The sequence below is a fragment of the Rhamphochromis longiceps genome, linkage group LG11 (genome assembly GCF_057381845.1).
Source record: "Rhamphochromis longiceps isolate RC_006_pf linkage group LG11, R_longiceps_female_GT1.1, whole genome shotgun sequence".
Taxonomy (NCBI): Eukaryota; Metazoa; Chordata; class Actinopteri; order Cichliformes; family Cichlidae; genus Rhamphochromis; species Rhamphochromis longiceps.
The window spans coordinates 19,584,713-19,610,539 of record NC_140567.1 but is presented as its reverse complement, the minus strand read 5'-3'; the positions used below and the strand labels follow the sequence as shown (position 1 = coordinate 19,610,539).

At 39.0% G+C, this 25,827-nt stretch overlaps 5 protein-coding genes across 9 annotated transcripts in view; 3 read left to right on the top strand and 2 right to left on the bottom strand.

Annotated features, from left to right (window-relative positions):
* Positions 1-8,517, bottom strand: part of kmt2bb (lysine (K)-specific methyltransferase 2Bb) — a 28,753-nt gene extending 20,236 nt beyond the window's left edge. Inside the window, exons 1-11 of one of the 2 annotated variants that reach the window (XM_085422645.1) lie at positions 8,129-8,517; positions 6,679-6,757; positions 2,942-6,517; positions 2,657-2,838; positions 2,352-2,471; positions 1,980-2,166; positions 1,267-1,498; positions 1,104-1,171; positions 782-1,027; positions 515-621; positions 84-227 (exon numbers count right to left, since the gene is read on the bottom strand). In XM_085422645.1, coding sequence (XP_085278771.1) covers positions 84-227; positions 515-621; positions 782-1,027; positions 1,104-1,171; positions 1,267-1,498; positions 1,980-2,166; positions 2,352-2,471; positions 2,657-2,838; positions 2,942-6,517; positions 6,679-6,757; positions 8,129-8,458 — 5,271 coding nt within the window. In that variant the 5' untranslated portion in view covers positions 8,459-8,517. The remainder of the gene's footprint in view (positions 1-83; positions 228-514; positions 622-781; positions 1,028-1,103; positions 1,172-1,266; positions 1,499-1,979; positions 2,167-2,351; positions 2,472-2,656; positions 2,839-2,941; positions 6,518-6,678; positions 6,758-8,128) is intronic. The other variant, XM_085422647.1, reaches the window with a different exon arrangement.
* Positions 8,518-10,548: 2,031 nt separating this feature from the next.
* Positions 10,549-12,738, top strand: psenen (presenilin enhancer, gamma-secretase subunit). The gene is made up of 4 exons (XM_085422644.1): positions 10,549-10,656; positions 11,048-11,125; positions 11,331-11,435; positions 12,145-12,738. Exons 2-4 carry the CDS (start codon positions 11,065-11,067, stop codon positions 12,282-12,284), a joined length of 306 nt encoding a protein of 101 aa, XP_085278770.1. The 5' UTR covers positions 10,549-10,656; positions 11,048-11,064; the 3' UTR covers positions 12,285-12,738.
* A 554-nt stretch (positions 12,739-13,292) lies between these two features.
* Positions 13,293-15,879, top strand: hspb6 (heat shock protein family B (small) member 6). Of its 2 annotated transcripts, none has more exons than XM_085422643.1 (4): positions 13,293-13,940; positions 14,037-14,194; positions 14,968-15,090; positions 15,172-15,879. In XM_085422643.1, the coding sequence occupies exons 1-4, from the start codon at positions 13,790-13,792 to the stop codon at positions 15,325-15,327; spliced, it is 588 nt and encodes a 195-aa protein (XP_085278769.1). In that variant the 5' UTR covers positions 13,293-13,789; the 3' UTR covers positions 15,328-15,879. The 2 variants fall into 2 exon arrangements, with proteins under 2 accessions (XP_085278769.1, XP_085278768.1); XM_085422642.1 differs by having other exon boundaries at positions 15,169-15,879.
* proser3 (proline and serine rich 3) lies at positions 15,676-20,477 on the bottom strand. Of its 2 annotated transcripts, XM_085422639.1 has the most exons (14): positions 20,343-20,477; positions 19,999-20,015; positions 19,814-19,922; positions 19,408-19,679; positions 19,097-19,245; positions 18,898-19,001; positions 18,317-18,402; positions 18,113-18,246; positions 17,786-18,015; positions 17,207-17,709; positions 16,962-17,106; positions 16,383-16,554; positions 16,041-16,122; positions 15,676-15,841 (listed from the first exon to the last, which is right to left on the bottom strand). In XM_085422639.1, exons 1-14 carry the CDS (start codon positions 20,460-20,462, stop codon positions 15,790-15,792), a joined length of 2,175 nt encoding a protein of 724 aa, XP_085278765.1. In that variant the 5' UTR covers positions 20,463-20,477; the 3' UTR covers positions 15,676-15,789. The 2 variants fall into 2 exon arrangements, with proteins under 2 accessions (XP_085278765.1, XP_085278764.1); XM_085422638.1 differs by lacking the exon at positions 20,343-20,477 and having other exon boundaries at positions 19,999-20,331.
* A 65-nt stretch (positions 20,478-20,542) lies between these two features.
* Positions 20,543-25,523, top strand: lin37 (lin-37 DREAM MuvB core complex component). Of its 2 annotated transcripts, none has more exons than XM_085422641.1 (9): positions 20,543-20,950; positions 21,184-21,259; positions 21,347-21,397; positions 21,542-21,571; positions 21,845-21,930; positions 22,060-22,220; positions 23,466-23,597; positions 23,732-23,802; positions 25,197-25,523. In XM_085422641.1, the coding sequence occupies exons 1-9, from the start codon at positions 20,917-20,919 to the stop codon at positions 25,282-25,284; spliced, it is 729 nt and encodes a 242-aa protein (XP_085278767.1). In that variant the 5' UTR covers positions 20,543-20,916; the 3' UTR covers positions 25,285-25,523. The 2 variants fall into 2 exon arrangements, with proteins under 2 accessions (XP_085278767.1, XP_085278766.1); XM_085422640.1 differs by having other exon boundaries at positions 21,344-21,397.
* Positions 25,524-25,827: the final 304 nt, after the last annotated feature.

Below are 25,827 nucleotides of genomic sequence, written 5' to 3'. Positions count from 1 at the left end.
TAGTTATTACTTTCCGACAGGGAATACAACTCTGGAATTTAGGAATATATGAAACAAAGACAAAACAAACAAAAAAACCCTACCTTAAAATCAACCCTGATTTTGTGAGTAGGTTTAGAAGATTCGACAGTTCGCTGCTCAAATCCATGGGCCAATGCAGCCAGGACACTGGGAGGAGTCTGCTCCAAAGGACCCTGAGACTGGAGACCCTGAGAGACCACCGCAACCTACAGACATGCATAATAGTTAATTAAACTGCTAATTGCTAAAATTCACTGCATTAAATTAGCAAAAGAAAGGGAATGTAAGAAAATCCTGAGACAGTTTGTGCAGAAACGTCTGGTTTGTTTGATCAGTAACAGTAACGAGTGTGATGTTAAGCACAGCGTGCCAGAGCTGGACATTTTTTTGTCCTTGTTGGCCAAACATCAATATACTTCTATACAATTGCCACAAATTTCCATTATATAAGTTAAGTACAGTTTAAGCACCAATTAAATCCAGAATTACCCACCTTCTCAGGTTTACGTCGAGCTGACGGCACACGGTGAGAACTGGACTTTCGATGCCTGACCTCATCATCTGATATGTCTCCCAAGAATCCTTCCAGCGACACAAAGTCTTGAGAACATCATGGAAAAAACAATTTACTTTATTACAGGCTTTGTAATCATAATAGTACACAATATCCAAACTTAAATGACTACACAGCTACTTGCTATTCTTAAAAAACAAAACAAGCAACTAGACTGTGTCAAGCAGTCGCTGAGTATTAATTTACCTTGACTGAAACGGGGTCCGACACCTCTTCTCCTTGCTGGTGAGGCAGAGCTCGAGAGAGCTTTATCATCTAGATCTGAGTCGTAATCCACCAGGTCAAAATAGACACGGGGTTTAACAACACGCTTCGGCTGCTTTCTCAATGATGGACTGTGGCCGTCACTCTGGAGACCAGACGGTGAGTCATTCCCTTCGTCGTTACTTGAATGACCCCCACTGAGAGAGGATCGCCTTCGCTTAGAGGAACCTAAAAGAAAACAGTGGTGACACTGATATGTAAGAACTACTACAACATGAAGTGTGCACAGAAGGGGAAAAATTACCTTTAGGTGCCGTTCTCCCACTTAATCTGCGTGCTTTCCTCTCCTCAATTTGGTCACATCTCTTATACCTTGTAATTAAAATAAAATAAATACAAATTTTTAGAATAAATCAGAATTCACCACATTGTCCTATGTGCCACAAAAACTACCAAACATAACTTACACACAACACTGCCGCTTGGTATTGGGACCACCAAACTTGGGTTTGTCCAGGCAGTTAATGCACTTGCCACAATCATCTTCGTGGTTGCAGCCTTTGCATACGCCACACCTTCTAGATCGGTACCCAAACGGTCCAAGTCCTTTCCGCTTTACAAAATTTGATGGTTTCTTGACCTTGGTGACCTTTGGATCTGACAGCCCAGGACTGTCAGATTCAGATGGAGAACCAACATCTGCAAGAACAAAAATGCAATAAGAATGGTAAATGGCCTGCATTTGTATAGCGCTTTTCTAGTCCCTAAGGACCCCAAAGCGCTTCACACTACATTCAGTCATTCACCCATTCACACACACATTCACACACTGGCGATGGCAAGCTACATTGTAGCCACAGCTGCCCTGGGGCGCACTGACAGAGAATGGGAAAATAATGCACGATTATCTGAACAGCAGCTCTTGTTCTCTTTCCCAAATGCATTCTCAGCTACATCAAACAGCAGCGGTATAGATAAAAATAGTAAAGATGCAATGATGAGGCACTAAATATATAAATGATCAAGGAAAGTCTGGTTACAGTGAATATCAAATAAAAACTAATCAGTTGTACAACTGATTGCTGGAAGTTAGATAGCGTTACTTATGTTTGAGTTAGGAAACAAATTTGTTTATAGGAACTGTTCAGACAAGCAGTGTAATGTCATTGGTCATATCTACCTTTAGTGACCGCTGATGGGGAAATGCCAGATCTTTCATGCAGTGGCAAGGCACTAAGTCTGGGAATATCATCTGGTACCATGGCACGTGGCTGCCCGAGGACCACGGATGCAGCACGGCACACGTGCTTGATACGTGGACCTCCTGCTCTACGGAACTCCTGGCACAGTGGGGAGATGACTTGTGGCTGAGGAAGGAAATAAAAGTGTCATGAGGCTTTAGTTTACACGGGATGAGCTTCCCTGTTTATATTATTGTTCAATTTCAGCTCAACAAAAGGGTTTTTTTTTATCCGCTTGGTACAACCACAGACAGAAACAAGATTTTTAGTGAGATCAATGCTCGCTCCCCTCGAGCCTATTGATTTCTTACTTGTACTTGAGGCGGTTCTGTCTTGACTGGAACGTCAGAATGAAGCTGCACCCTCTGCTTCCTCCTTTGTCTTTTAGAGGTCATATCTTGAGACCTGGCTCCAACCGGGCCAGATAACAGCTGCAAGGTTAATTTGAAAAGATAAAAAAAAAAAAAACACTGATCCATAATGTATCACTCAAAACAACTGTGTTTATATGATGTGTTCTTCCTCTATGACATGTTATTAAGCCAGGTTAAGTTACTAACAAACAGTCAATGTATACAATGAATTGAAAACACGCTTGTGGTGACGGTGACCTTACCCCAGACGACTTAAGCTGTTTCTGCTGGTCAATTTTAATAAGCTGAACCTTGGCTTTCCTGAGGAGATTGAACATTCTTTTATTTGCACCAGTGAGTCGTGCTCTTTGTGGTACTCCCTTCTCCACAGACCCAAGAGAAATGCCCCCACATCTGCCTGAGTTCTGTACTGACTGCAACTCTCCTGTGGAAGCAATACAAGCCATTTTCAGGTCTATGGTATAGTCTTGTTTGCACGATTGTGTAAGTGATGAATCGAAAGTTGCTTAACATTAGTATGGTGTTACCTGAGTGAGGCTGGGCAGTGTCTTTTGCAGCTATATCTTCCACTTGGCCATGTTGCAATGTGAGTGACTTTGGGTTAGTAGTCCTAACACAGACAGAAACTTTTCTCACTACTCCAGGCGTATCTAGGTCTTCGATCTTAAGCTTGGACTTGTCTTTCTCTAAGCTTGTATCCCGTTGCCTAAGACTAATGCTCATGGCTTCATCATCAAGTCCTTCTGCTAAATCAACAGGAGGCTGGAGTGGTTTGCTCGCACCATCGGGCTCTGTTGGGTTTTTGCTTTTAAGTCCCAGTTGTGGCTTCTTCAGCCTCTGATATATCTTGAGGTGAGTCGTTTGCTTAGTGAACTTAGGGCAGCTTTTCTTTTTCTGAACATCAAGGAGGTCAGTAGATAGTTCTGTAGGCTTATCAACTGGTGTCAGTGAAAACAGATCCTCGCCTTTGTTTTCTGGAGTTTTGTCCAGTGTATTCACTTCCTTGCCTGCCTTTTCTGGAAGATGACACTTAAAACTTGAGTTCTTTAGAAGAGACCTGTTCTTATCATTTTTGACACTTTTTCTCTCAGAAAACAGGCTATCGGCGAGATCAATACTTTCATCGAGGTCCTGAGCTGAAAACAGATCGACATCCAGTTGAGCTTCACTCAATATGTCCTCCTCGTCAATAGGCAGGATTGGAGATATTGCTCTGTCTGCCCCATCATCTCGCCTCTTTCCTGGACGTATTTGCAAGCCCAGTTGTAAACCCTTTTTTGGGGAGTTTCTCCGAGGCAGTACAGACATTCCTGCATCATCCATAAACCTCTGCGGGGTCTTGATCACCCGGGAGGATCTGGCACTTACCACAGGCATTATGAAGTGCTTAATGTTTTTTATGAACTTTGACTTACTGCGCTGAGCCTCTGCAACATCTGCCTGCCCCCCATCAACTAATGTGTCTGTTTCCTCCTGCTTCAAACTATCTTTGTCAAGTCCTGTATCTATCAGCTTGGAAATGACTTTAGGTTTTGGTCTCTTAGAGCCAATAAACTGAAGACTTGACTGCTTCTTTTTGTACTTTTTATGTACCCCAATAAGTTTGAAGCTTGGGGATGGTGCGTTAGCTGCCAGTGGGGTAGAACTGTCACCATCTCCCTCTTCAGTTTGTTCACTTTCAGGTAATTTGAGTGGGGCAAATTTTCCATCTTTGCTCCTGTGTCTGTGTTTCTGGCGCTGACCAATCAAGTTTTTACGTTTCTTTTTTCCTTTTTTCTGAGATGCCATTGATGCATTTAGATCACTCGTTTGACATTCCAGTGACAAAGATTGCTGACTTTCAATTGACTGAATGTCCATTTCTTCCTTTACTGATGGCTGTATCTGCTCTTCCTCCACTGACACAGGGTCCTGTTTGGTCTCTGGCGGAGGGCAATCTTTTGTTTCCGGCTGGCTTACCTCTGTTACTAAAGGCTGAGTGTCTTCCTCTTGAACAGGCTCCGTGTTAGTAGTGTCAACTGTAACAGGCTCTGTGTTGACAGCAGTTTCAGTGGAAACGACAGCCTTCTTCCTGGGAAGAGACTTCTTTTTCCCTAGTTTGTTATTCCTACATCTTCTAGGCTTGGAAGGCACAGGCAATGGTTTGGCCTCACTAAACTGTGGTTCGGCCTCATTAATCTGTGGTTCTACCTCATTCTCCACCTTTGGTGGGGAAGCGTCACCTGGCAACTGTGAGGGGTCTTCAGCAATATTTGAGGTATCCTTGTCAACAATTTCAGAGGAGTTTACAAAGGTCGTTTGCGATGGCTCCTCAGTCAAATCAAGACAAGGGTTTTCGGGAAGAACTTGTGAACTGGAATCTTCAGTTGAAACCTGAGAAGAATCTTCAACATGAACCTGTGGGGCATCTTCATCCTGTACACTTGCTCTAAGCTTTCGTTTTGGAGTGTTCACCGGCTTCTGACTGACAGACTTTGTTGGTGACGAATCAAGGCTTGATGTTCTCCTCCTAAGCCTTCTTGTTGGTGTGACATCAACATCCAGACATGCTGATTTATCCTCATTAGTTTCATTCTGATCTATTAAAACATCCTCTTTCTCCTCTCTTTCCAACATCTTTTCAGCCACAGGGCTGACCTGCTGAATTAAAAAAGAAGGCTTTGAACTTTTATGTTTGCCAGGAGAGGAGACCTTTTTAATTTGAAGAGGGGGGACAACTTTCCCACAGTCCGTTTTAGTGATTTCTTGTGGAGATGCTTCAGCCGTGTGTTCCACTGCAACTTCAACTTGTAAAGAGGTCTTTTCCTCCAACGGCTCCTCGGCGTTGTTTTGGGAATCTTTCTGATTACTCTCATTTTTCTCAGTGTTTTCACTCTCCTGTGGAACTGTGTCATCAAGTTTGGATTCATCATCAATTCCCTTTAAATTTTCACTGACACTGGTATCACAAAGAGCGGGCTGATCAACCTCACTTACAGCATTAGGTGTTACTGTGAAAGTGTTTTCAGCGCATGGCGTCTGACTTCCTCCCTTTACTAACGTCAAAGTCCAGATAAATTTTCTTCGTTTTTTCTTTCGAGACGTATTCTTCCCCGCGGACTGCGCATTGTATTTAGGGTTTCTGATCTTTATTAACTTTAAGCTTGGGACCCTCGTGTCCTCATTTTTCAAAGGCAAACTGTCACTGGGTTGCACAGCTGAGTTATCAGTCTCTGACAATGACAGACCTTGGTTTTCTGGCACTGTATCGTTTTTATTCAGCCTCCTGCTTTGCCTTCGTCTGTTACTTCCCGCTAATGGTTTGGCCTCTGCTGTCCGCGAAGCTTCTGACTTGGACACTGCTACAACAGCATCACTTGTACTCAAACTTTCCGCTGCAGGTGCACTCACTGTGGCTCTTTTAGAGAGTGGGTTTGTGACTCTATTGCTCCTACGAGTCACTAGTTGATTAACTTCAGGACCCTGGCCAGCAGCAGTTTCCTTATGCTTTAATTTCTTTGCATGTGATTTTGGCTCTACAGTCCCGCTCTCTTTTACAGAATCAGGTTGATCAACAGATTCTTTCTCCTTTGATTTTTGGTCACTAACCACAACTTTGGCGCTAGTCTGGCATACAGGCTCTGTTGTTTTTAAAGCAGATCTCCCACGCCTTCTCACAGGTACCGTCCCCCCTCCTTTATCTTCTGTGCCATGCTCATCCTCTTGTGGTTCAGCTTTTAATTTGACATGAGCACTTAAAATCTGGTCACCCTCAATGTCCTTGGTTTTAGGCTCATCCTGATCTCCTTTCATCTTCAACTTCTTTGCAGATTTTTTCTGAGGCTCCTTTACAGTTTTGATTTTCTTTTTGGCCACCAACTTTATAGTAATCCTCGGTGCTGCTGATGAAGCTCTGCTCTTGGCGGGCTGTCGATCCAGGGTGCTTTTTCCTTTCGAACCTTTCTTGCAATCTTTTGCTGGTTTTGCTTCGAGGGACACGTCGTGCATTTGCTCCGAAGACTTTACATCTTTTATCGGGTCAGGTGGTGCAGCTGCCTTCACTGCTGGCGTTTTAAGCGGTAGCTTCTCACTTTGACGTTTCGATTTTGTGTTGGCAGCATCACCTGCAAAACAAAGGTATTAAATGAACACAAAATCATCTGACAAAACTATATAGAAAAAATATATTATATTGCATTTCGTGCTTAATTCATTTCCTAACTTGTGGGTTATTTACAAATAACACCAAATATTTCATGAGATTAAATAACAGCTTGGTCTTTACCTTTGGAAGAATTTTGTTGAGACAATATGGGTCCCTTGGAACCTTTTGTCTCAGCTTCAAATCCTTTGAAATCATCCCCCTTGAAAAATAAAACCGCAATTAACACTTGAAGCCACTTTGCACTTTGCTGGAAACTGTTAAACCATCAGGATAAACAATAACTAAAGTTTTAGGTCCGAGTGCAGAAAAAAAAATCCTTTGCATGCACATGCTTTTAACATGTAACACATTAACAAATCAATATATGTGGATCATAGCATATCTGAACAAGGGCTTTTCTAACAATATAGCAAACAAGTCTGACTTTTTAAAATGAAACTCATCAATAGTACATGACTGTTTTGCTCTTTCTAAGTAAAGGTTGAAACCAACTACTGTCATTCATCATGGGTTGTTATACAGATATCATAAATGCGTTGTGCATTAGTAACAGCAACAACAAAAAAGAAAAAAAAACATGTGGCTGAGTAGGAAAACTTCCTATAATGTTATTACATAATATAGACCGTTTACTACCTAATGCAACACGATTTAACAACAGGTTTAATATGAATGTCAAATGAGCAGCTACGAAAAAAAAACTGCTGGTAAATCTTGCTATAATTACTATTCTCTTTGTACTGTACATCCCCATACCCACAACTGGGATCTTAACTCATAAAACAGCGCCACTCTTACGAGCTGGCATTTTACTTAAACTTTATGAGGTGAGTTTGAACGCTTTCGATTCCAACAAGGTTGCATTTGACTTTGGCATACTTCTGCACCACCATTTAAACCTGACGTGTTTGGTGACATTAGCTAGCGGTTAGCAAACCCAGCCCTCCATAAAGCATTCAACCTAATTTGTGAAAGTTATCTATGTGGTACAAATAAGCTCCGACGTATGTGCGGTTTTATTTAAAGTAACTACTCTGCCCGAGTCTATGCAGCGTGTTAGCAGTTAGCCAATGTGCGGGGTACGAAGGCGCTATCCTTCCCCTTCTTTGTGTTCACTATTAGCTAGCTAGCTGCTACTCTGGCCCTATAACGAGTGGGCCATACATGAAATAACTGAGACTCCTGATCACAAACTCGCGTTCCCGCATAATGTGTTTTTTAACAATTAAAACTCTTGCAGTTATGCATGCTATGACCCTTTAAATGTTTAAAATTTCTAGGAGCAAATTAAGCAACAGTGCTGCGGTGACTTGAACAGCTTTGCTGCTTTTGCTGAAGTGCTTATTTTGTGTTACGACTGTTCATTAAATGTAATGGAGAGCTCCACTGTGCTAACACTTAGCATACAGTTTTAGCTTAGCAAGCTTGAAGCTGAAGCTAAAGTTAACGCTAGCCTGAAGGATGTTGACATTTCTCCATGGTACTAAGCAGTCACACTGTTGTGCCTTGCTCTCTTTCTGGTGCATTAACGATCACACAAAATGTGAGAAGATGAAATAAAGATACTAACTCCTGGGTGGGTGTGGGACCTCACCTCTTCACTCCCACTAGAGCTGTATCCAGCCTGGCCAAGGATCTTGTGGCTTTCCTGTATTCCAAGCAAGCGCAAGTGAGACTGGTCTTCGTTTAACGATAGAACCAGGTTTGCGGGCCTTGGCCCTCCGTTAGTCACATCATCAGCTTCTAAGCCCGATCGCCCGAGTTGCCAACGCTTCTCAGAGCGCAAACGACTGCGTGATGACCAAGGCCGACCGGGAAAACGACCTCTGGCCGTAGCGGTTCCACCTTGGCCTCCTACGGCAGCCGCGGTTGCTGATCCGCATCCCGCTGCCGCCATCATTGCTTCAACAACAACACACACCGACGGCTAGCAGCTCGAGGAGAGACAAGAGGGAAGGCGCGAGATGGGAGGGGGGAGCCGCAGTGCTGCACGGGAAATTGAGTTCATTTTCCCACTTAGCGAGGGGAAAGTGACGTGTACATGTGCGGTTGTACGTCAAATTGTTATTTGACACAACTGGGTATGGTTTAAAATTTAAAGGTTGCTTAGCTGTATATACTATTAAAACATAAAAAATAATTAAATCTCAAAAAATGGTCAAATGTTGTGTCTTTTTGCGTTTGAAGACAATTGGGATAATTAAATGGAACCTAACAGCGTTCAAGATCATCTTCAAAGCAGAGATGGCAACTTAGCACAATATTGTGAGTTTCGTGTTCATTTATTAGAGCAGTGACCGTCTTTTTTTAATCGCTCCATTTAACAGTATTGACAGAGGTAGCACTGAAATGAAATTTAATTGAAGGAGAACTGCTTTAAGGCTGCATAACTGAATGAATGTTTTGATAATTAAATGCGTTACATCTACCAGCATTCTTGACTATACACATAGTCAAACACTAGGTGGCAGTATGAATCCTTATTGCGATAATGAAAGGCTAACGATGAAGGTGTTTAAACCTTCATTCACTTAGTTTATTTATTGTTAATTAGGGATTAATTAACGGAGTTGCAGATCATGCCATATATAAGAGGACCTGGTTGATCAGGGTAAGAAATATAATATAATAATATAATAATATATATTATGCAAATATTCAGGTAACATCAGCGTTTTAAAAAAAGGGTAAAAGTTGGTTAGTTCCGTTATCAGGGCTATATTTTTTTGTTTTTTATTTTGTATTACTATTTCCAAAAGTAGGTATTTTACATCCAACCCATGCACAAACAGTGCAATCACAATCACACCACCACACAGTACTGACCCACACATATGGTTCTTACACACACACTGGACTTTCTGGACTTTGTTTTTGCACAACACTGGTCACTATATTCTTCATTTCCGGTTAATACTTGTACAGCTGCTGTTATTGTGTATATATTTATTTATATTTAGATTTCTTCATACATTCTTATATAGTTCTATATTGTGTATTTTGTTGTACAATTATTTTATTTTCAACTTAATTTATATATTTTATCTTATTCTTCCCAGTTAAATTTACCCTTCATTCTAATTTGTGTTGTACAGTTATTTCATTTTTAACCTTAATTTATATTTTATTCCTTCCTAGTTAAATTTACCCTTTTTAATTTTTCATATTTATTTCCTATCTTATTCATAGCCTTTCCTTTTTTGTTTTCTTTAGGTCACGAGCAGTTGTCCAAGCATTTCACTACATATCGTACTGTGTATGACTGTGTACGTGACAAATAAAATTTGAATTTGAATTTTTGAACAGAGAGCTGAATGAAATTAAACTCTTAAGTAAGTTGTTAAAACTTGCAAATGATAAGAAGGCTGTAAAATGAATTGCATTATTTGATCATTTTTTACTTATTTTGACATCAGCCCAATTTTGTTTCTACGATAAATTTGTATTTGAGTATCTATTTTCTCTTCTTAATATCTTATACTTTCTCTCTTTTTCTATTTCAATTTTATACTTATATTTTGAAGAAAAGGATTGTCAGTGTTATTTTTCTGAAATGGCAGACACTGGGGCTAAACTAGTCACTTAAACAGGACAGTGTAGAGGTGGCACTTTTTAAAATGGGAGCAAAAGCACCAACAGTGCTCAGAATAAAGAAAACATAATGCAGGGCAAATTGGAAAATGTCAAGAAAAGGATACACTGGAACAGATACTCTGAATTGAGCGCCTGTTCATTTCTCAGTTTACTGCAAGGGGTACTAATAGTGGCACTGCAGTACTCTGAGTTGTTGATTTTTTTTAAAGGGACACGGGACTAGTAAATAAAATGTAGAGAAATAATAATAATAATAATAATAATAATAATAATAATAATAATAATAACTACCAGTGACCGTCTACAGGTTCTTTGTGGGATGGGAGCAGTCTCAAATTCTGTGATTGCAGAATCTGCAATCTGATGCACAGCCTAGTAGGTGGCGCTGAAACACCTCAGTCTTGGCGTTAGCCTTCGAAGAAGAAGAAGCTAGCGCTTGTGAAGAAGGAGGAGGAAGTGTTGATTGTTTTGTTTTTCTTTAACTTTTGGCTGTGAAACGATAAGGTAAGATATTACATTATTACCTTAATGTACGATATTCATAATTTTGGATAGACTCTATAACGACATTTACCCAATCTGGAGAGTTAGTCTGGAAACTTACAGCAAGCGATTTTGTAACGCCTTTTTGTTACGTTGCTAAGCTAACGATTGCTAACTTTAGCCTGAGGTGAATTTTTCAGTCATCTGAGGAACTAGCTCAGCGGTCAAGCAGTAAAAAGCGGATTTATTATCGTCTCAGAATCAGCGGAAGAGCGTGTTTTAAATGTCTGTATAACAAGCATTCCTTTATTTGTAAAAAAAAAAAAATATATATATATATATATATTCTTTTTGGATGCTGGACAGAGCTAGTCCAGCACTGTAATCTGTTTTGTTTTCTTTCTGTGTGCAGGAACGTACAATATCACTATGAACCTGGAGCGACTGCCCAATGAGGAGAAGCTCAGCCTTTGCCGAAAATATTATCTAGGTGAGAGTATTAATATTAATCCTCATGTTCCTTTTTTATACAGTTGTACTTCCTATTCCTGTTTTGTATATTCTAGGTTAGTTACACTGGCTGTGAGTCTTTTTTTTTTTTAAGTTAAGGCGAAATTTTGAACTAATGCGCCTAAAAATATTTCAGTGGTTAGTAAATGATTAGTTCTGTCAAATATTTTTATTTATTTCTCCAGGTGGCTTTGCGTTTCTCCCCTTCCTGTGGCTTGTCAATGTTGTTTGGTTTTTTCGGGAGGCCTTCTTAAAGCCAGCCTACACTGAACAGCTACAGATAAAAGCATGTGAGTTTCAGAACCTTTTAAAAATGTATTTAGTATTCAGTTTTGCACTCTGTATTCAGTCTTGTAGTTTTTTGTCAGTAGCTGTTCTTTGGATGTCACTCTTGTAGGATTCAATTTGTTTCCTCAATAAACATTCAGTCATGACATATGATATTGACAAAGGTTGTCAGTGTGAATTCCATGTTCATTTTACATGCTTGCACATTACCAAGTGTGTCTTCATCCTATTTAAAGAGTTTTGGGTAATACTGCACTTTTCATAAGCTTGAGAAAATGAAATAGTTTGTTTTTGTAGGAAAAGTTGACCAAGTAACTTTTTAGATCTGGTTGTTTTTTTTGTTTTTTTACAGAAGTTGTATTCATCAATATACATGATCTCTTACCTAAAAGGGGAAAAAAGGATTTTAAAAATAAATTAGTTTTTAATAATATAGTAAGTACTTTTGCTATATTTATACAAATATAATTCTTATGATAATGTGGCCTTGTATAGAATAATTTGGGCTTAAATTCTAATTTTCTGATAAGAACTTGAGAAAGGTTTTACCCACTTTTAAAAAAAAAACAAAACACTGCCCTATAACCATGTACGTATTGTTTGTTTTTAAAGCAATGCTTTAAGCAGCCAACTTGATACTGTACTGTGTTGTTTTGACCACTGTTGGACAGTAACTAATTTTATTGCTTGTTTTTCTGTCTGTCTGTCTAGATGTGAAGCGTTCGGCACTAGGGTTACTATTATGGGTAGCAGTGCTCACCACGTGGATCACCATATACCAGCACTTCAGAGCAGAGTGGGGGGAGGTGGGAGATTACCTCTCCTTTACCATTCCCCTAGGTATCCCTTGAGGTTGTTCCCCCCCCCTCCTCATTTCAACTGATTAGTCTTCTCAGTAAAACTAATGATCCACTGTAATGGGCCAAAAAATTTTTCTCCCTGAACAACAGTGAATGATTTTTGGCAGTTGTTTTCCTGGTTTTTGGTCAACTAAATCCAACTAAATGGAAGAGTAAATGTTACCTATCTTCAACAGATAAACAATGTAGGACCCAAAACCATTTCTGTGCTCACCAAGACATTTGAGTAAGTTATTTGGCTTTAGAGAAGAGTAATTCATCTTTTGAAATAGGCAATGTTTCTGATCATGGAAATTTTGTAATGATAAGATAATGAACAACTCACTAATGTTTTTGTTTTTTTTGTCTTTGAACTGTTTATTGTGGTATGGTATGATTGTGCACTATTTTTACTTCTGTGTGAATAAATAAAAAGTATCCACAATGCTGCCAAGTTACAATCTTACTCAGTTGAATTTGGAAGTTGTTAGAATATTGTTATACCACTGAATGCACAAACCTGTATAGTTGTGTTTTGTTTTTTTGTCATATGTGATCAGTGAACTGTTTTGTCTCCTTATAGAATGTATATACCTCTCATTGTCACATATGCCAAATCTCCCAAAGCCCAGACGACCACTGGCGCCTGTTGTGAAATCCAATAAGTTAAGCCCTCCAAATGTCTCCACTTCCCTGTCATCCTTTATGAGTCATAACATTGAGAGCCAATTTTAGTCACAGTCCAAGCTTAAATGACACTGCTAACAGGGGGAAACGCGGCAACCATATATGACAGTTGGCTTCACTGAACTGCACTAAAAACAAAAAGCATTAACACAGAGGGTAGACTAAGTAAAGCAGGCAGTCCATTTATAAAACTGACTCATTAAATCTGATGTATTAGGACTGAAGTGGTTGAAAAGAACTAGTAAGTAGGTAAAATGTATTTATTCAGCACTTTTCACAGGTAAAAATTGTTTCACATTAAAAAACCAGAAATAAAAATAAATTTTACTAAAATTTTACTGGCAGTCAATAAAAATAAGCCAAAACTCGAGTAATATGCAATCTAAATGTATTTTATGATGTCTACATTATATTGCTAAAGGTCTAAAAAACCTCATAACTATGGGGAAGGACAGTGGTTTACTGGTAGTACACGTGCTGTAGCATGTGTTTAGCACGCCCCTGCTGTCACTGTCCGTCTGGTGTCAACCAACAAGGGTTAACGTCTTTTGAATTTATTTTTGGACAAACCTTCCTTGACAACCAACCTTAGGCATACAGCTCTTAACAGCTTTGATAATTACACATGAATAGTCCGCATTGGTGCCACTGACCGTGTAAAAAGGCTGCATGCTGTAACTTTGATAATGGCCAATAACAACGTTAATTAACAATAAGCCTGCAACAGCTGTGTCACTCTCAAAATAATAGGCCTACACGTTTATCTGTGACCATGCCGGAACACCCAAGGGTACGCAGTCCAGAACATAACAGAAGCAAGGTGTCCCAGGATGAATTCCCAACTTATTATGCAACTCCACTATAAAACACGCGGCACGCAACAAGTCAGTCTCATCCAGGAGCCGAGAGAGGAGAGAAGCACAGAGAACACAAGCGCTGTAACTAGAGCTCTTCTTTCCACTCCAGAGAATTTAAGCAAAGGTAACTGCTCAGTGCTTTATGTCTTGTAGCCTCGGGTGCTGTAGGCTTAACTGCTGTTTAGTCAGCTCTTGATTTTTCAAACTTTGTGCCTACTAGAAATGGACTTCATCCTGCCACCCACTATGCCAGCTGGTGGTATCCCCTGGGAGAAGGTTTTACCACCTCTTATTCCACGGCTCAACGGGACTTATGGACAATATAATTGGTCCCCAAAATTAATCATTCCAGAGACTGATAATGCCAGCTCTGCAGAGGTAGGTCACTTAATTTATTTACATTTTATACTAACATATGTTAGTATAAATTGTCCATGGTTCTCATTTTAACTCATTTTACACTGTGAACCACATACCCACTTAAGGTCAGGCTGTGGTGTAAAACCTTTGAAACTCCCCTTTCTGTCAATGTAAAGAGGTTTAACCAGCAGATATCCCTGATTTATCTTAGTATAAGAAAAAAAAAGAATTTAAACAATACATCTGATAAAGAAATCCTGCTGTAGTAAATGTAAGACATCTGTCATCAAGGCTCTTAAATTGTAAAAATTTAATGTGTAAAATTACAGAAAGAGTCCTGGTTGCTCATTGCACAGACTGTCCTGTAATAGTAACACTTTTTGCTTATTCATAGATTTATCTATTTTTAATACTTTAGTGGAGAAATAATGGCCACGGGGGAGGTATTTATCAGGAGTAAAAGCTGTTAAACCACCAAAAATACAGGTAAAAGTACACAAAAAAAGTGTCCCCTCCACATTTTCAAAAGAAGTTCAGTGGATCAGACTGGAGTCTTTGTCAGGCCAATTCTGGCCCCTGGACATGTTTGACAACCCCTGGCTTAAAGTAAAAGGGAAAAAAAGGAGTCCTTTACATTTTTCTGAGCTTTCAGTCAGATCCACGTCTTATTGAAAAGCTGTTTTCAGTTTCCCCACACTGAAATATGGTTAAGGATATCTACTGAGTGCAGGCTGCTGTAAGGAACTTTATGTCTTGTTTAATCATGCAGAAGTGTTGACTCCTGTTGTTAGGTAACCTGTGATGACAGCGGATTTACAGTTCAAGTTGATGTGAAACATTTCAACCCAGAGGACCTGATCGTCAAAGTCATAGGAGACTTTGTAGAAGTGCAAGGAAAGCATGAAGAGAGAAAGGTTGGTATGCTGAGGTACATGGATATTTTTTCTCCATTTTTGTGCTACACATCTCACATCTCATCTCTTTTGTGTTAGAAGGACGGTCCTGGATTTACAACACGGCAGTTTAACCGTCGCTACCGCATTCCAAAGGGAGTGGACACCATGGCTTTGGAGTCAGCGGTCTCTCCAGATGGGATCCTTATCATATCTGCACCTATGCTGCACACTCAGAGCTACACACCTCTTACTTAAATTGCATTAACAGACGACACTAAAACCTCTGCCATCCTTACCGTACACAAAAATAAATCAGCGGAAGCCTTTATGGTCACACTGACAAAAATGGCAATAACTTCAAGCTCCTGCACTCGCAGCAGAACTTGGTATGTGCCAAAGCACACATCTGCTCTGTTCCTGGCACAGTTCTAATGTTCCCTGCACTCCAAGGTTTGTATATACTGCTCTGCTAATACTCAATGTTACATAATGTTTCAAGTAACCACTCTACTTTGTAAATATTCTCTGTTAGCATTTCCAACTCCTGCTTTTTGTGTGCAACTTTTGTACATGCACAGTGTTGTGAATAATAATCCACCGAGACACATCTCCAACCTTTATTGTAGAAAAATGTCCTCAAAAATATAAATTAACTTTATTTCTTTATAAAATAAAAAATAAATAAATGTGACTACACAAACTGTCTCTTGATGTTCTTCAAGTAACTTGTTGCTCTTCCACAAATTCATTTAAGATGGAGTCCACCTCACTAACAAAAAACAAACAAACAAAACAACAACAACAACAACAACATAAAAAAAAAAAATCATTCTTTTTCTGGCAATCGACTCTATTTACATGACTGTCAATTGATTCCAATAGATTATAAGAAAAAATTAATGCTAGAAATATAAACAGGAAAGGATTCTAATCATTACAGTAATGGTGATAATCTAATTCAGTTTTACCTGATCTGCTCCTTCACCCATTTTCTCTGTTTGCGAATAACTTGTAACAGAGGATCATCTCCAAACTCTTTTTCATCTGAATCTAAAACAAAAAGTTTAATCTGAGTGAGAGGACAGATACTACAATATTATAAGCTTATCCTTAAAAAAGGAATGAGATAACAGGTTTTTTTCTATGTTAATTCCCATAACACACACAAAAAAAAAAACAACACCAACAAAAAAAACTGTTGTAGGGTTTTTGAACTAAAAAGTTAAAATATGGGAAAAAGCATCTATTTATGTAATCACCGCAGCTGTTTACGGGCTAAAGATTGGTGCCTTTTGCCACCATAAGCTTACCTTCGGCCTCTTGCAGCAGCTGTGAAATGACCTCCATAGAGTTCAGGGCATTGCTTGGAGGAATTGGCGGTGGTGAAGGTGCAGAGACGGTGCAGGAAGGAGAATCAGATGAAACAGGAATCTTTTTTGGAGAAGAGGAATCCACCGTAGGAAACAGTACCTCTGAAACTACCTGTTAAGGTCAAATGAAAACACCCCAGTTAATGCATATTAATTACCTTGATCACATTGAACCTTATGACTAGTGTGGCATCTAAAAAAGATGTGCGGACATGCATAGTGAAGGTAGACCTGTAATTATATTCAATAAAAACTTGTGTGTATTTTATTTAAATACTTCATATACAGTCTTCTAAAGACCAGATCTGTCAGTGGCCTTTACAAATGATTAATTAAGATTTGTAAACAATCATAAATTGCCAAAGTCTGAGAACAAACAGACAGCTTTCTTTCACTTTATCAAATATACTGCAGAGATGTCACAAATGTGGGAGAAGAGAAAAACCAGAAAAGACCAAATATGCACACAGCCTCTGTGGCTTCAAATAAAGAAATAACACTGAACATTTGCATGTTTACCTGTCCTAATGCATTGCGGATAGGAGATGGTGGTGGTTCATGATCACCAGCACAGCTTTCACTGGGAAGCTCCTGTCTTCTCTCTGGTTGCTGCTGCTCTTTACATGATGTGACCTTTTTGGGAAGCTTTTGATGTAATGAATTCCTGTTTGTGAAGAATAAATCCCACAAAATGTTAACGGTATCAAACACATATTTTTTTATCACTAAGACTTTTAAACAGTGCCCATATTTCAATAATTCACCTTGCTGATTTCTTTTGCTGTCTAGCGAGTGCTGCTTCCTCCTTCCCATTTACCTCTGATTGCTTCATCCCCATTTTCTTTTTCTTGTTCTTCTCAGACATTTTTTGGTGATCAGGCCACTCTCTCTCAGATGGCGCAGGTAGAGTGAGTGACACGCGTTCACAAAGAGTTAATTCTCCAAGGCTTTCGGGGACTTGGGTCTTTTTGTGAAGAACTTTGGTTTGTGACTCGTCTAACCTTTGTGAAATGCTCTGGTGCACTTTGGCATGAGATGACTGGATGGGACATGGCAAGACGTCACAGAGAAAATGCATGTGGGAAGGAACATGGGCAATGCTCTGCAGCTGAGGGACTGAACCAGAAACATTGATGGTGGGGAATAGCGAAGGGCCTGGAGCTGGGGGACAGAACCTCTGGGCCTCAGTGGTTTCTGGCTGGGCATCAGTGATGTGTGAATGAGTATCTCTTTGTGAGAATTGAGGGGGTTGGGTACCCTGCTGTTCCTGAAGAGCAAATTAATGTTATTCTGTAAATTTGTGCAAAGAATATGGATAATGTAACAAACAGTTTGATTCCAACCTTGTAAGCTTGTTCACTGATGGAGGGATAGCTTAACCTCATGGACTGCCAACCAAATGCATGAGGACTGGAGGCTTGCACAGACAGGGGCCTCTCTCTGGCTTGTTCCATTTTCCTCCTTAAACGCCACTGGAACAATATGTCTTCCTCTGGACGGGTAGGAGGCACCAAAGAAGGCATGACAGATTTTTGGAAGGACACACCATGAGCTGAGTCTGAGCTGGCCTTTGCTGTAAATGTTAACACACAGTTTAAAACACAGCAGCACGCAAAATAGAATCTGTCTATAAATAACAAAAGGTATTCTAGTCCACACTCTTCCCCTACCAGTAGTATTTTTGAATAAACTGGGAATCAAAGGTTGCTTCACTGGCTCATCTATACTGATGGGAGAGGAGAAATCTGAGCATCCCAGCCCCTCTGAGCTGACAGGGACAGATCCATCACTCACAGAACATTCACTGTTAGAAAAAAAAAAAGTTACTACAACTGAAGCCATTTATCTTTAATATTGCTCAACAGTTTTTATACCCCCTCAGAAGAAGTCTGCTGGCCTTTTCTTGAAGGTGCAGGATCTCCCTGTCATCAAATTCACCCTGTGATGTGTCGGACAAAAGCTGGGAAACAAAAAACATGTTTTTTCATATAAAGACTTGCAATACCGTGTAAATAAATCCTCCCAAATAAATAAACACGTTTGCAGGATTTTAATTAAAAGGGTAATGCATTTGTTCTTAGCAGGCTGAACAACGTGTCAAATCTGGTTGCATAAACGGCGACTTCCCAGGCATTTAATAAACACATAGACTTCCAAATGGAGTGTGGTGCTGAAATGGAAATGTTTATATGCAAACTTAGTCGAAATAAAGTGTTGCTTCTGCAGACAATCAGAATCCCAGGCACTTTGGACATGTGTGGTGTAAATCAAGGGACAATGTAAACCCTATAATCCACTGTGACAGCATACACAAACAATAAAAACTGAATAATTGGTGGTGCCTTTCCCCCCATCTTATGGATCTGTTTTTTTTTTTCCAAGAAACAGAAGCAGATTTGCTACAAAAATTGATACATTATGGCTTATTTCTTCTTAGCTTATAAATACAACTCACACTATTGGATCCTCTGTAGGGAGAAGGGGATCTGTTATGGTCACGCCGTGCAGATGGATCATAAAGAGCAGCATCCTGGTCCTCTTTCAGAAGTTGGATAACATCTTTTCAGAGAAATACAGTACACAGAAGGATTCGATAGAATTAAGCAGCTGGTAACGGGGAATAAAATACACCAATGACTGTAAATATAGTGCACCTTCGTCTGTTGTTTTAGTTGGTGTTGAACTGCTGAGAGATGAATGTGACATCCACCAAAAAGGTGCCTGCTCTTCTCCACTGGCAGAGGCCACCTGATGGCGCTCCTCTCGACTCTGTGGCTGACCATGGCGAAAACGCTCTACATATCTGACAAAGCAAAGGTCAGATTTAGTTAAAAGAAGTCACATGCAAAATGAAATAAAAATAATCTGGGTCACTATGACATTGTCATCTAATCATGAAAAATTGTCACTGTGAAACTATTTTTTAGTTCTGTTTAAGAAAATTACAGAAGGCATTAAAACATACTTTGCCAGCAAAGAATCCTCCTGGCATCCTTGAACTTGGGAAACACTGGAATTCCCCCTTTTTCCAGATTTTTTGGGTTCGTCCATGTCAGATAAGGCAGTATTTCTATCAGGAGAGAATTCAAAGACAGTGGAGGCCTGGGACTCTTTAAGAACAGGTTGTCCATCAATGGAGGAAAAACGGTCATGCTTCTTAGACAGCTGCTGGCTCTCTTGGTTTAGATTATGTAACTTTGTTCTGGATTGCTGGTTTAAACGTACAGGACTTAGTGTCTGCAAGAAGAACAAAAAGGATAGATAGATAGATAGATAGATAGATAGATAGATAGATAGATAGATAGATAGATATCACAATGAGAATCTGTTTTTCTTGCAGTATATTAACTGTTTTTGAAAATAAAACATACAGTTTTTTTCTCTTTCTTTGAAAGGGGTTGGTTGCTGGATGGGTGGTAGTGTGCCGTCCTCACTTTCGGTGCTGGTGGGAAGGGATTCTGCTTTGTGAGCACAGGTCCACTGTAAGAAGAACACATATTACCAACTATAACTTCTTCTGTTTAGGGTGCTACAAAATGTGTCATTAGATCCTCACCTGGAATTCATAGCAACCTTTGGAGGTGACCGATGAGACATCAACGACCACAAGAAAGCACACACAGTTTCAACGTGGGCTTGGTTTACCTCGGGCACCCCAAATCATATCTGGACTGAGGTGTTAATCTGAGTGGGTTACTTAGCTAACAAAAAGACGATGCCCCCATTACTGAACTCTTCCGAGTTTACTTGTCTACACACAAAGTTACTTCAAATGCCAGAAATTCCCTTTAAGAATATAAATTACGCTTCTCCGTTAGGCTCTATGAACATCTATTTATCATTCAAATTTCACGTTCTGACTAAAAACATAGTAACTTCGCGTTTATTTTACAAACCCACCACATTCTCGATGAAAGTGGAAGAGAGCTTTTGTTGTGTATCCCGAACGTTATTTACTACACGACATACAGCCAATAGGGAACGAATTAAAAATGATTGATATAACATTTGACCAATCATATAGGCGGCCCGGTTTGCACAGGCACCAATCAGCTAATAGGAAATTGGCAGCGCGCGGAAGAGGAAAGTCTAGTAAGGGTATGCGTTTGTCAAAAATAAGCTAAGTTAGCAACAGTAGTTTGGCCATTACTCCACAAACCTTGGTATAAATCATAAACGACTATTGTGCTGTATCTTTCTATTAACTATATGGAAGTCGATAGGGATAACCGTTATTTGCTTAATGGTTTTAATAGCTAAACGTAAATAACGTTATATAGCTTAACTGTTAACCAGTGGTTACGGCTAATGCAGCTAACTGTTTGTAAACGGTACTACACAGCTAGCTTGGCTAACGGCGCCGTTAGCAAGGAATCAAACATAATTTATTGTAAATCTAAATAATCGAAACAGCAAAAGTGTGGTTTTAAAAGTCCGTCAGTTCCCACGGGGTGTTTATAGAAAGGCGGACACAATGCAACACGTCAAGATCAAGACGGAAAGGCCAGGTACCAGCAGCTGTCAATATTTCCTTTCCTTTCCTTTTCCGTTTCAGATTTTCCAAATTTTTGTGTGGTATAAATTCTTGTGATTGTTTTGGAGTACATTCGCTTGTAAGCTTGAGTGGTTCGGATTATACAGGATTATACAGGATTCTTAAAAGCTAAGTAATACAGGTGGCGAGTGTCACCTAAAGTGAGTATTGTTGTTGTCATTAATTATTTCATTATTACTTTTGCAGACTTAGACGGGGCTGGTGCACGCAGCAAATTAGAAGCGGTCTTAAAGGGACTGGTAGAGAAGAGTGAAAATGAAAGGTTAGCAAAATTAATTGTTTAGCATATAATTATTACAGAATCGATTTATTCTTAATAACAAAACTAATATAAAGATGTTTTCAGCAGAGAACAAAATGAAGGTGACCCAGGAAAATTGTCAGCAGACTCTTTGAACAAGTATGGACCAGTGATTTTGGTTTTATTTAGTTTTTAATGATCTGCTAATATAATATTTTACAATTGGGTGTGCTGATTCAATGATTTTATTTAAACATTTATTTTTTAATTGCAATTTATGCATATTCCACCTGTTGTCTCTAGGGATTTATCGCCAACATCGGCTGGAAAAAGGCAAGTGTTTATGTTTTAATTAAACTCGACTTGTCAGTAACTTTTTTCTATTTAGTAAGTAAAATTTTATTTATATAGCACCTTCCAAAACAAAGATCACAAAGTTCTTCACAAAGAAATACCAGGGCATTCAAAACAGGGTATATTTAGACTTTTTTTTTATCTGTCTGTCTGGAAATGAAAATATAATTTTACGTAAATTGTATGAGAAATTACTTTGAATCTCTTTTAAGCTCCAAAAATATGTTTCTTAAAAAAACATTTCTTTTGCAGACCGTCGGCTCGATTTCCACAGCACCGGAGAAAGAAGCGAAAAGAGATGGATGAGAGCATTCCAGAAAGCAATCAGCATAAGCAAAGTAAATGAATGAAAAATTATTGGAATTTTTCTTTGATGTACCTTGGTTACTGTGTAACCATCTTGTCTGTTGCACTTGTGACCATTTTCTTACCTTTAATTAATTTCTCTCTTGTTCTGCCTTTACTAGATGCTTACATTATTAAGTTGTTTGACCGCAGTGTAGATCTGGCTCAGTTCAACACCGCCACCCCACTGTATCCTATCTGCCGTGCATGGATGAGGAATAATCCTTCTGTTCGAGAACCAGCTGCTTCCCCCAGCTCCCCACAGGGCATGGTAGAGGAAGAGGTGGGGTCATAAATGGACAAGATGCTGGAGGTTTTATTCAAATGTGCAACCAACAAATGCACAAAAAAACACAGGGGCACATTGATTTAAATTTAAACTTATCTCTTACATCTACGGTAACTTAAAATGAGGTCTTTTAAATTTTGCTAATGTGGAACTTTGCAGGGTAGAGTGTAAGGGCCCTTTCTCATAGGATGTGACACGCGCAGCTCTGCGCTCTTAACCCCATTCATTTCTATTGCTTGCGCCACACATTAACGTTGTACCGCTGTGCCAACCAAAGCTCTGAGCAAAGCACAGCCCAAGCGTGCCAGCGAGGGGTACTCATGCATGCAGCGATCAAAGTTCAAACAAGTTGGACTTTGACCACTGCGTGTTGTGACTTACCTTCACGTGACCAATAGAAACGATGGCTACAGCTGCTCTAAGTTTAACCAAATAATGAAGGGAAACATTCTGTGCGTATCTGAGTTCTGTGAATTTTTTGGCACAGGTTTATGTGCATATATAGTGATCTATAGAGCCTTTGAGTAAGTAATTAATTTCAACGACTCTGGGAGCCTAAGAGGAAAGCAGTGTTGAGGAAACGACACACTCTTCACTAGTAGGAGAGTTACAAAGCTTGTTCTGACGATATGTCAGAGACAAGTCAGAGACATACATGTTTTGAAATGAAAAGGAGCAGACGCATCTAGTGTATGTAGAGCGGCCACAAAAGATGACACATAATCAGGGCGCAGTAACCAGTGCAACACAAATTTGGGGTCCTTCGCTCTAGTTAGCGGTTAGCACAGGTCATGCCACATCTACTATTAAAGGGTCTTATCTCTTTTGCAGTCTCATAATTTGATTATTATTAATATTTCACAAGGTCTAATGTAATTAAATTAATTGTTTTCAAAGTAACTGCAGTACGCTGTGTGCCAAACTATTGTCTCCTTTTGTTTTCCCTAGTGCAAATGTAACTGACTTGTTACACATGTTTTAATCAACGTTATCTGAATAAGACATAATGAAACTGTTTTTAATGGATGATCCCTACAGTGACAATATTTTTGAGTGAGGTTGTTTGTGAGACGAAATGGTGCATAAAATGTATTTGAAACCTGATTGAATCTGATTGTGTACTCGTACTTTTGTTTTAGTCAATGCCTCCCCAAAAACAAAATGGCATGTTATGGCATCAATAAGTATTGTTATTGGAAATAAGAGTTTAGCAGTAATCTTTTTTTTTTTTTGCCCTAGGTTACAGACACAATCAACGGTAAAGGTCAGAATGTGTACCGACTTCCTCCTCCGACCGCCTGTCCAGTCAACTCCTCTGGTGAACCCATCAATCTCAGGATCCCGCCTACTGAAAAACCAACTGTTACCAAGGTTCTTGTATAATATGCCTTTCACCAAAGTTATTATTGCATTGTGATTTGTTTAATTTTACAGATCTGTTCATACATGAAGGTCTTCAGGTAGTAAGACAAAACCATGAATTTTAACTACCTCTCTTTTCACAGTTGACAGATGTTGCTGTGTCAGGTTCTCTCATATGTGACCACATGGAACGTTGGAAAAAGATAAGGCAAAAGTATGTTTTTCTTGAAAAGTCATTTATGACAAAAAATAATATGTTCTTGGTTTGAAATGATTTAGTCACACACTGTAAACAACTAACTTTGTTCAAGGCTTCACCTCTGGACGTACTTATTCAGATGTTATTAATTTCACCAACTCTTTAGGGAGAAAGGGGTGTAACACTAATGACCAGGTACAAATGAGTGAAGGCAAACGTCAAATCTTTTAATGGATAATGAAAAGTTTTTACAGTGTGATTTACCACAAGAGGACAGCAACAGGCTGAATAGAGCTAACAAAGAAATGAATAAATGAGGCTCTGAGCTGTTTTGACTAACTGTGGAAATCCAAATTATAAGATTAATAGATTATGTAATACATGTTTAAAATAATAAATTAATATTTAATCGTCTAAACATAAACATAAATAGCATTTTTTTTTTAAACAAAAAACTATTTTTTCCTTGTTATGTCAAGGTGTCAGCTCAGCATAGAGCTGTGTGTGGTACTGTGGTACAACCAATGTGCCTGTGAAGTAAAACTGCCTCACAAAAACAACATTTGTCAATAACAGACAGTGTAGTTATTCTATGCATTTTTTTAATATAAAGGATTTGAAGTATTCCTGAAAGACACCTATATGTTATCTGATCATATTTGGGCTCAAACAGGTGGATTTGTGAAGTTAGTCATTGCACCTTTCACAGTTTGATTTCACAGCTTGTGCAAAGCCAGCCAGTCAGCATGTTCAGTGACTCTAGAAAGTCAAAAGAAAGAAAGAAAAGATAAAACAAGGGCACAGGTTTTACAATAGACTGAGCCATGGATATTGAAATGTAAAAATATGACCTTCAATAATGCTCAGACTTAAAGTTCATCTGCCAGTGTTTACTCTGTTCAGTGTCTTTGGTGATTGACGAGCTGTCGTCTTGTGGGTATGAAGTAGTCTTTGTCATGGGACCCAAAATATAGCTTTGCAAAGTTTGATCCTCCATGAGTGCCACCTGCTGTTTAATAACTTTATTGAATTAAGAAGGGAGACTAAACAGTAAAATTTAGTATGTGCCTGTTTCATTTGGAAACAGCTGGACAAAAGGAGCGATCACAGTTGAGCAGTTGTATTAAAATTACTTAAAAAGGCTGGCTCATAAAAATTGAACATTTAGCCCACCTCTGAACTACCATTCCTCCTCCTTCTAATATTGTTATTGCTGGATGAAAACTGTGTATGTATGAATTTTCAGTTAGAAATGTTCAAAATCAGATTTTGTTATGTAGCAAGCATCATGTATGAAAGTTTTTATGAATCTTTTAAGAAGGAAAATAATATAATTTCAGTTTATTTCAAGGAAAAGGTAAAAGGTGCACAATTGAACTATTTCTTTTTTCTTTTCTTTTTTTCCATAGATGGAAGGAGTGCTCCAACAAGAATCAATTAAGATACAGTGAGAGCATAAAGGTCCTTAAGGAAATGAAGGAGCTCTATGATCACTGACTGGCTACTCTGTAGCTCTCCAGTACAGAGAGGACTTTGTTGGAAAGAAGCAGTCAGTGCTTGAATACACCTGTTTCTACACAGTCTGACTCATAGAAAAGCGTGTACATTTTTTTTTTTATTAATTTGTAAAAATCTAGTGTATACATCTAACTGTTTCATCAGTAGTACTTTCCAGACACAATGACTTGTAAAATCTCAAGATTAATGAAATGTGTATTAAAGTGCTTTAATATAAATCTCTTCCACTTTTAGTTTTACTTCTTTAATCTTGGCATGTGTTAACGCGCATCCTGCAGGTAATGAGGTATATATCATGACTCATTCTTTCATTTGTATTCACGTCACACTTATAATAGTCATTGATGAAGTACCAAAACCTGCTTATGTCTTAAAATTTGCATGTCATTTTGTATAGAGTAAAATACACAAGTGTGCAAAATTCTTGAGCCACTTTTCATAAACTTTATATTTCGGACTCTCTTAGGCAAGCTTTCTTGTCATTTCTTTAAGTAGTCTCCAGGTGTAGTTCTCCAGGCTTCT